At 41.1% G+C, this 10,188-nt stretch overlaps 2 protein-coding genes across 2 annotated transcripts in view; both read right to left on the bottom strand.

Moving 5' to 3' along the window:
- Positions 1–10,188, bottom strand: part of LOC104966019 (AP-1 complex subunit beta-1-like) — a 373,094-nt gene that overhangs the window by 134,749 nt on the left and 228,157 nt on the right. The gene's annotated exons all lie outside the window — the stretch shown is intronic.
- The window catches only part of scara3 (scavenger receptor class A, member 3), a 15,961-nt gene continuing 12,984 nt past the window's right edge, over positions 7,212–10,188 (bottom strand). The window contains exons 4-7 of the mRNA XM_010795668.1: positions 10,162–10,188; positions 9,684–9,876; positions 9,374–9,551; positions 7,212–8,906 (exon numbers count right to left, since the gene is read on the bottom strand). The exon at positions 10,162–10,188 is cut by the window's right edge and continues 62 nt beyond it. Of these exons, the coding sequence (XP_010793970.1) occupies positions 8,416–8,906; positions 9,374–9,551; positions 9,684–9,876; positions 10,162–10,188 (889 nt within the window). The 3' untranslated portion in view covers positions 7,212–8,415. The remainder of the gene's footprint in view (positions 8,907–9,373; positions 9,552–9,683; positions 9,877–10,161) is intronic.

The raw sequence follows: 10,188 nt of genomic DNA, 5'->3' as shown, positions 1-10,188 counted from the left end.
ATATCCAGGACCAAAGCTTTAAGCCTATTACAATGGTTGGTTTGTTAAAGCTTAAGAACAAAGAGAATGCAGTCATAAACTAACATTTGTAGATTGAAAAAGAGCTAGATCAGACGATCAATTTACTACGATACGTGAATAAAATCCTTTGAGCTCTTTCTCGCACCAGAAAAACAAAGCATCTTAACCACATAAGATGTTTGATACTAAACTGCCGACATGAGTTTTTAAAACAGAGCGAATTTTGAATGCCCTTAATTTCAAGGATTGTGAAAAAAACAAGCACAATAACACGCTCAGTGGTTATTACAATACTCTAGTCTAGGGAACGCCTTAGTAATTTTTCAGTTGTTTGATAAAACATCTTGTATTTTTATTTGGGATAAGTTCAGTCGGCATGTGTTGTGTAATGTTTGGATTTCATGCTTCTGGCGGCCATTACTATTAACGCGTTTCCGTAAGCGCGTTCATTAAAAATGGGATGAAGCATTTAATTGGAATAAGCCTTAATAAAATAAGCCCACTTAAAAACTGAACAAGGGCTTCACACGCACAGTTTTGGAGCCAACGCTATTACTTCTGGATCAATATGCAAAAATAAAATGAAGGAAACAGATCAGCAAAAGTCCTCTGGGCCAGTTAAGCGCAGAAAATCTTCCTCTTGGGGCTGCAGCTTCACTCAAACTCCAAACACATGGCTTATAATAATACAAGGACCTCACTTCTCCCCTGCCCTGCCAATGCAAGAAAACAAAACACGATAATACCTTAAATTTAGTCTCGGTATGAAATGGCTAGCGTTTTCATTTAAATCCTATCGGCAGCCAGGCAAGTTATTTCCATGAGGCGAGGTAACAAAGGCCCTCAGATAGGTCGAGCACTGAGACAGCGCTGCTCAAAGGCTTAACAGCGGTGTGTGACGAGAAAATATGTGTTTTGATAAACCTTTTCTGCGTATTTAGCGTGTTTATTTATATTCACCAGTGACCATCATATTTGGACTCTATTTTTCCACTAAGTTGCCATTGATAGTTAGGAAAACAACCCAGTGAAGTCTGGCCTAAAGTTATAGAGACCCAGCGGGGCGGACTGGGGACTAAAAATCAGCCCTGGAAACTCGACCCCACTTCGGTACCGGACCCTAACCTAACCCCGGTATTCCGACCCTAACCCTAACCCGGTATTCCCAATGGCCAGTCGCCTGTAGATACCTGACCTAATTTACGGAGTTCAGTGAGACAGGAGCTTTTGCAAACCAGGCTAGCCAGTTTTAAATTCCTCTTTAAGTAAAGATATATTATTCGCTAGCCTTGCTAATCCCAGGTTTAAAGCCTATTCAACAGACCTAATACTAGGGAGTTGTCAGGGTAAAGTCTGTCGAATGATTCTGGGCATCAAGGTAATGTCTGGGGTTAGGGTTTCATTTGAGGGTTGCAATGCATGTGAAGGAGCTTGAGTGTTAAACATATTAATAAGCATATTATCAAAAATGTCTAAATGATTTTCTTCCGGTGTCAACTTGACACATCTGGTTATGCTCTGTACCTGGATAAACGGGATCAGAACTTCTCCTGTTTTCCAAACTTCAAGGGGAACTTGTGAATAAACAAGGACCGGTTCAGACTGTTCCTCCATCGCCTGTCGTGACTCTGCTGACGCTCTTATGCCCGGAGTGAGTCTCGACTCTCCTCGCTGCAGCCACTGCCAACAGAAATACTTTCTTAAGCTGCGTGATTTAGGGTTCAAAAGGTCGGTCCGGACCTTTTTTCCAAAGTCAATATCTTTAAAAAAGTAGGGAACATTTATATATATATTATATTAATATATATATATCATACTCTGCCCCCTCAACCTGGAACACATTCAGCAGGAACTTAGCTGACCAGTTTGATACCCATCACAGATTTAAACACATTTTTAAAAAGCTGGAAAATCATCTGTGGGTGTTGCACCTGCCAATATCTGACTACTTGTTACGATGTTTTATTTGATTGTAATCCATCTGTGTTTAGGTCCTGTCTGTCTGTAACTTTGTGTCGTAGTGTTACCACTGAACAGGTCTCTTGAGAATGAGACCTTGTGTCTCAATGAGATTCACCTGCATAAATAAAGGTTAAATAAAAAATAAAAATTCCGGTGTGCAGCCAACCTTTGGATTGTAAAAGTCCCAGAAATTTGTTTTGACAAATGTGTTTTACTCGTTTAGAAACTAAAGTTTGGTGACAGTGATAGATGATCCTATTTAGAGGTGAAACAACATCTTTGTTTTGGATGTCACCGGTAAGTTACACATTTTACCAGGCAATACCGTCTCAGATAACTACAATGCAATCTTTACCAAAACCTGCAAACTGCATTTCAGGGTTTTTTGTAGACCATTGCATAATTGGGATTGAAGAATTGATTCTTGGCACATAAATAAGATCATTATTTATATGGGGTAAGGTATTTTCAAGTGAAAAGGTGAAGTCACACGTCATTGATGTTAGAGATCAAGTTGAGTAGCAAGGCTCATTTTGTCAAATGTAAAGTCATCAAGTGTGAGACTCCAGTCTGACCCGGGTCCAGTCATGTACCTTTAGTCGACAACACAGCTGGTGGAAGAACTCACAACCTCACAATTTCAATCATAGTCCTAAATTCTTTATTTATTTTCAGAGTTAGTTGCTGACTCACTACACACATTGCAGCAGGTGTGCTCTCCGATGTTTCTCTCTCTCTCCCACACACACTAATGGTTACCTGAGCTGTAGTGAAAGGCCAAGTGTGTTTTTACAGCTGTCTACGTAATGAGCTCTTTGGGGGCCTGTCAAGTCAACGGTTAGCTAACGTCTCAAATTGTATGTGTGTTTGTGTATGTAAGTGTGTGTGTGTGTGTGTGTGTGTGTGTGTGTGTGTGTGTGTGTGTGTGTGTGTGTGTGTGTGTGTGTGTGCTGTGTGTTGGTCGAGGTTAGGTAATGTCTCTCTGCGTACCACCTCCCATTCCTGACAGATTCAATGTCATCATGACTGAAATTACACAACCTGACGTGGGAATCAATGTGACAGACAGCTGAGGGAAAGCATGAAATATAAATGTTATTAAATTACTCAGAGTGTGTAACTTTTCTGCCTGGAGATCCGTACATTTTAAACATACATAAAAGAGATGAAGAGATAAGATGGAAAAGGAACTGATCTGTATTGCAAAGTTGTTATATTAATAAGTGGTGTTAACGCTTCAGGGGTACAATTTCCACTGCTGTCGATCTTAATACAAATGTAAGTAGTTATTGACATAAGAATTAACTTGAGTAAGGAGTTCATTTTGAGAGGTTTTAAAAGAAGAAAAAAGCATGTGAAGAGTCACTGACGTTTGCTTTCTGTTAATCAGATGACTCAGTAAATAATAAGTTCATAAAACACAAATGTTATTGTTTTCAAAGGTGTTATCTTCAGCAAAACACTGTCTGATTGGTGAACTCTGAAGTGAGTTAGCAAACTTGCATTGACAAAGCAAAGGTATTTAATGATAGCTTTTCACTAATCAAGAGTGATGCAAGGCAATAGCATGGATATAAAATAACTCCATACAGTGTTGGAGGTGGGCTACTGTTCATTATTATGAAAGCTGGTCAATTGTTTGACTGCCGAGTGATAAATGTACCTGTTACTTCTGTTGGTCATCCGTGTCTTTTCACCTGAAAGGAGGAACATAAGTGACAATGGTTTGGACCTTTAACATTTTTTACAACTTTAACATCTTAGCTATCTCCAAGCAAATTAGGTTTCCCTAATGGGAAGTTGATTTAGCAAAAAAAGATCCACTGAAAAGATCCACTGATTGACTATTTGCCAATTTAAGTTTTCAATTTTTTTTGTCCAATAACATCACAGCACAGCATGGACGTTTGTATTGCATGGTGTGGCCTCTACGAAAATTGGCTTTGAAGCGCGGTGCTCTTCCCGGAGGCTTGTGCAGTGGCAGCTAATGTAAGTAGCTAAATGAGGGTTAGCTAGGTGGCTTTTACCAACATGGTAAATGGACTGTACTTATATAGCGCTTTATCCAGTCTTTACAACCCCTCAAAGTGCTTTTACATACTACATGTCATTCACCAATTCCTACAGAGCAGTGTACCTTACTCTAGGAACTAACATTCACACACCGTTGGCCATCGGGAGCAACTCAGGGTTAAGTATCTTGCCCAAGGATACATCGACATGTTGGCTGCACGGGCTGGGATCGAACCCACAACCTTCTGGTTGAAAGACGACCGCACTCCCTCGTAGCCACAATCGCTGGTTGCTTTGGTAAACTAGCTGGTTATGTAGGCTAATTTGAGAAGAGCAAGCGAGTTGGTATCACAGAGCCAATGGTTTGAATAAAGTATTCATAGGCATTACAGATAGTAACGTTAATAAAAAAATGTGTTGTTGCAATGTCACGGCACTGCCAACCTCCAAAGATACTGAATGCTGTTCATTTAACCCCCTTCTTTGTAAGGTTATTTGTCGAATGAGACCCAACACTAACTGACAATCTCCTCTCACCCATGTGCAGGCGCACAGTCAGCAGAAAGCTGTCCTGGTCCTACGGGTGTAGCTATTACTCCATTACAGTCCATCACAGCTACTCAATCCACTTCATCAGCCAATCAGCCTTACAGTGTTCATGTGGAAAGAGGGAGAGGTGTTACATCCTGGTCGTTAATGACTCTGAGAAATTAAATAAATCAATTATGATGTAGAGCTTTCAGCCTGTTGCTATGCCTCTAGGGTGAGAAAATTACTCAAAGCGATGAAATATATTCCACCTGGAAAAGTCAGAGCTAGCTCCAGAAAAGCACATCTGGTCTTTGGGTTTATGCTGGCTCAGATTGGTGTTTTTCACCACAGCTATAGCACACCATGCCTCCACTATTCACACGGCTTACTTCACTTCCTTGGACTCTCTTTGTCTCTGTCCGTGTTGGAGATGTTCATGTTTTAACCTCTCTCGCAGCTGTAAAGTAGTTTTACAGTATTTATTCTACCTCCAGGTCGATTAAACATTTCAAAACACAATAAAAACATTGCTGCTTTCCTCATTTACCCAAAAGAGGACGCTTAAGAGGTTTTCGTCTTGATGTACATTCGTGGGGTTGTTTTCTCATGGATTAGAGATGTTGAGCCACTATAATAAGTAGAACACAGTAATTAACCTCCTCCAGAAATCCCCCTAGCGACCCCTGGCAATTTGAAGTTCTCAAATATACCTTGTTTGTAAGCGTGTGGTGTACACGGCAAACCGAAATGAACAAGTGATTCCTGCCAATGTAAACAGGACTTGGTTCCCTTAGCCCCCGTACTACTCAAGGGAACCTCAGTGTGATGGGGCGCTGACAATCTGAAGCATAAATAACTGCATGTTGTTGTTACTGATATGATCTCGATGGCGCTGAGAAAGCACATTGAAAAGATTAAATACAGATTTGTTTTAACCGCAATGTAATGATCAGGAATTGTACACGGTGTACAATGTATGTATTTATTGCAGCTTTGTTGTCAATCCTCACCTGACTCCTTTTTACTGTTAAATCTGCATTCATAAATAGTTTTGGCCATTTCGACAACAAGCTGTCAAACTTACAGCTCTTACATAAAGTTGTTGTTCTCTTAAAGTTGTTTTGGCTTATAATGTTAGCATACATTTTCTTCTATTATGAGGCAGAGATTAAACTATTGTCTAAAGAGTGCAGAGGTTAATCCAAAGCCCTTGTGCCTTTGACTCTGAGAAACACTAATTACAAATCCCCTGCACCTGCACCAGTTTCAGCCACACCATGGCAGGTGAAGGGGGTTCGTAATTAGAGTTACTCAGAGGAAAATACTTAAAAAGCATAGGCTAAATGCAATAAAACCTCATAATAAATACATTTTAAAAAGTAATGCTCTTAAAAACTCTATGGGAAAAAATGGAGAACAGATGTAACTTCGACAGGAGTTGAGTTATGAGTTATTATTTTACACAGTGAAGGAAGTTTTATCAAATTTCAATTTTTACACAGCTTTTCTATTGCCACACTTCAAAATGTGTATCAAAGTAAGTAGATGGAAACACTTCTAATTCCCTTTGCCAAACACAAGTCATACCTTTAGAGTTATAGTGAATTTACAGTCTGTTCGTCCACTTCATACCTACCATAAATCCTGTTTCTGCCATTGTTTCTTTGCTTTCTCAGTACTTCTCTCTTGTGGTGACATCTGTTATACTTTGCCCTGTCCGCCAACTGATTCACGGCTCCCCATGTGGAAATAGTTTGACTGCAGGAGGTCGAGCTCTCCATAAGAGGACAAATTATACCAGTCAGATTGAAGGAAATCTGATGTGTAAGTAAAGCATTTAAATTCAGACCTATAAATATCTTATCCTGGATTTTATATAAGCCATATTTTCCTGCTTCATCAGAAACAGCAGCAATTGTACGCTCCAGCTTCAGGTTTCAGAGGTGAAAACAGCGAGTGATTTAGAGCAAATGTTGCGTGCTCATAAAGTTATGAGAACCGGAGGACGAAAGGGCTTTGGGTGGATTCTTGAAGGAAGTTTTTCTTGGAGATGGTTCTTAACATCCCACCAAGCATGTTTCAGCACTGAGGAAGAGATGGTGAAAATATCAAGAAGTCAGCAGATCAGGGCGGCCCGCTACATGGAGCTGAGTTTCTACAACATAACATGCGTCAGACATTAATGTTAGCTGATTCTTACAATAAAATCTTCTGAAAGCTGATGATTTTAGGCATATCAAATGTATTGTTTGTTATCCTAAACTCTTATTTATGGACAACTGTACCCATTGAATTCTACTGTGAACTACAAAATGTTAATCGTATGGCAAATGTTAAAACAACAGGGAAAATTACATTACATTTCATTTAGCTGACGTGACAATGACCAATTACAGGGACATTCTCCCTGGAGTAACTAAGGGCTAAGGGCCTTACTCAAGGGCACACTAGTGGTGGTGTTCCAGGCGGGATTTGAACTCACAACCTTCCGATCTTCAGCCCACCTCACTAACCATTAGACCACCACGATCACAAAATGTAGAGAATCGAATATTTTTAAGTCCGTGGAAGCTTACCTCAAAGATCCAATGGGAGGGGTTAGACATGTGTTTTGAATTAATGTCTACTCCCTTTCCCTCAACAATGGCACGCTGCCCTGGAAGTACATAGGACACTGACTGAGAACGAGTTAAAAAAAAGCTTTATTGAAGTTCGATGCAAGCCAGTCGCATTTCATTACAACACACAGGTTTTCCAAAGAATTAAGTTTGCCTTTTTGAAAGATTTTTATGTGATATAAAAAGTTATTTATGTTTGTTTTATAAGATCTAAAAAACCCTCTTTGGTCATTCCTCTGCTTTCTCAAGTGTTACATTGTTATGCATTGTTGTATTGAATGAGTGATCTGTTAGCCTTCACACCAAAACGTTTCAACATAGGTCGAAGAGAGAGTTACTTTCTTTATTCTTGCGGCAACAATAGAAGCAAACGTTGCACACAATGTAAAACAAAAGTCATTAGAGCGCAAATTCAGAAGCCATGAATTCTAAAACTTGACTTCTTCAATCACTGATCATAAAATGACATATTTGTGAAGAAGATGTTAGAAAAGTCTTCAGAGTACCTGCTCTGAAATGCCAAAAGATTAGAAATCCTTCAATGTCACACTTTAAGAACCAATAAAGTGCCATCCATCTGAACATAATGTGTCAATGTGTACATAATGTAACAAGTAAAGATTTTGTTTCTGTGCCAATATGGGAATGTAAGCCTTTGAGTAGCTCTGACGGGAAACACCATCACTTTAGTCCTTATCCTTGGCTAACAGCTCTATTTATTGCCCAAGGAGGTTTTGTTGGTTTGACAAAAAACATTTTCAACCATGTACATTCAACCAGGCAAGACTTCAATACAGATGTTTTTTTTCATTCCTATTCATATTATCAGCTAAAACAAGTTTTTAATTCTGGTAAAATATCATCATACTGTACATGGACAGAGCTTTTTGTATTCTTTAGCTTCCTGGACAAGGAAACACTCATGAAAAGATGTATAGAGACCCATGTGTTGCATGACAGCAGCTTCCTCCAACATAAGACCATTTCCATTTTCTGTCCAAACGCAGTCTGTTTCTGGCTTCAGGTGCTGTGTCATCTCACTTCTCAACAACAGCTCAGTTCTGTGTTCTCTTATCTACACCGTCCTCTTGGTTCCTTTCTTGTGGCCATGTCATTATATCAGGGGAATTCCCCCTTTAAAGCACAATCCCATTTTTGCATAATCCCATAGAAACTGGATTATTGCGTCCCCAGTCACAATGGATGATTTTCCTTCATCTGGTTAATAAGTCCTCTTGGTACCAGACAGATCACCTCTGGGTCCATCTTCTCACTGCCTCATGGTTGCGGGGGCTGGTCCCCTGGCCCCCTGCAGGGTGTTGACGGGGGCCTGAGGGTATGGCAGGCCTTGAGGCCCAGGGTATCCCGGCTGTCCAGGCGGTCCCACTGGTCCTGGTTTCCCCCGGGCTCCTGGTGGCCCAATGATGCCCGGGAGTCCTGCCTGACCCTGGAGGCCTGACAAACCTAAGGGCCCATTGGCTCCCTCTAAACCGTGTAGGCCTGCGTCCCCTTTCTGGCCCTTCTCACCACGCGGTCCAGGTGGGCCAATAGGCCCTTTATCTCCTTTGATCCCTGCTGCGCCTCTGTGTCCAGTGGGGCCTGTTTCACCCGGGGCTCCTTTGGGCCCGAGAGGACCTTTCTCTCCAGAATTTCCCCGGCCTCCTTGCGGGCCTCGGTCACCTTTAGTCCCACTCAGTCCCATTGGTCCTTTCGAACCGCTCTCTCCACGGTTCCCTTTTGGCCCGGGTGGTCCAGGAGCACCTGTTGAGGGAGGATGGTGAGGTTCAGTTAAAAAGTTAAGTGTACAGAGCTGCAGCGAGCCGTTTAGTGGAGAAAGTGAATACTGCTGCTGAATACACACACTTTACAGAGATGCTGTATGCGAAACCAATGTGACTTTGGAAAATTGCACAGTATTTTTCTATTTTAGTATACCTCAACAATGGAATTATGATCAGTGGAAATGGCCATGACATGGGACCTTTAAATAAATGTTGGTTTGGAATAACCGAATATGGAGCTAAAAGGTTTTTTATATTTATTTATAATTCATTTAGGCTTCCAGGTTAAGTGCATTCAGGGCACTGCGGCTGATTCAGTTCAGATTCTAGAGATAACTAGCAGATTTTTCCACCCCTTTGACCAATTCAGTGCATGAAGAATAGACAGAATCAGCCATGATTTTGACAGCCCTATTCATTTCATATATATGGCAACCACTACCGTACCTTTTATTATAGTGAAGTTCTTTATGAGCGTGGTATGGTGCACATCCACGAGCTTCATCTCCTCCATCACCATGGACAGATTCCTGACGTCTACATCCAGTCGGACATTCAACAACATGTTTTGCTGTCTCAGTGTGTCGGCCAAGTGGAGGAGTAACAACACCGTGTTGTTGAGGTTCTGGACAAAAGAGACGCGTCAGATGTGAGGAGAAAGAAAGACGCAAAGAAGAAAAAACCCAACAAACACAGGAAGACTTCAGCTGTGAAGCATACATAAGGAAGGAAGAAAGAACTCTTTAATGTGTCCTACCTGTAGATCTTCAGCGTGTCGGCCCATGCGGCTCTGGCAGGACGAGCTCTCGATGTTGATGTACTTGTACATGCTCTGGACGTGGCTGACGGTGGCGTTGATGCTGGAGGAGATTGTGTCGATCTCCATGGAGATGGAGTTCAAACGACTATCCAATGCAGAGAAACGCTCACCTGTACGATTCTCATAGTACCTAAAGAGAAGGGTAGCAGAGTCCAGGTCGGTTTTTACATTTCCTGAGCGGAGAAAAGGTTATACTTGGAAAGCACATGTTTTACTCAAATTAGCAATTAGCAATCATAATTAAAATTCAAAAGGACAAACTGCCTGAGTTTTCTTTATTATGCTGGATGCAAATGGTTTGCTTTGGACATCTGAATAAAAAGGAAAAACCTGGATGTTTAGAATCAGGCATAAAAGGATACAACTAAGTCAGTACGATGCCCTCTCATGTGTACATGTATGAAATGTGTGTTACCTGGAATGGTAGTGCAGGTCATGCAAG

This window comes from Notothenia coriiceps, unplaced genomic scaffold (assembly GCF_000735185.1).
Source record: "Notothenia coriiceps isolate Sejong01 unplaced genomic scaffold, NC01 NC01_scaffold00037246, whole genome shotgun sequence".
Classification (NCBI taxonomy): Eukaryota; Metazoa; Chordata; class Actinopteri; order Perciformes; family Nototheniidae; genus Notothenia; species Notothenia coriiceps.
Note: the sequence above shows the minus strand (reverse complement) of the source record. Positions and strands in the feature narration are given on the sequence as shown.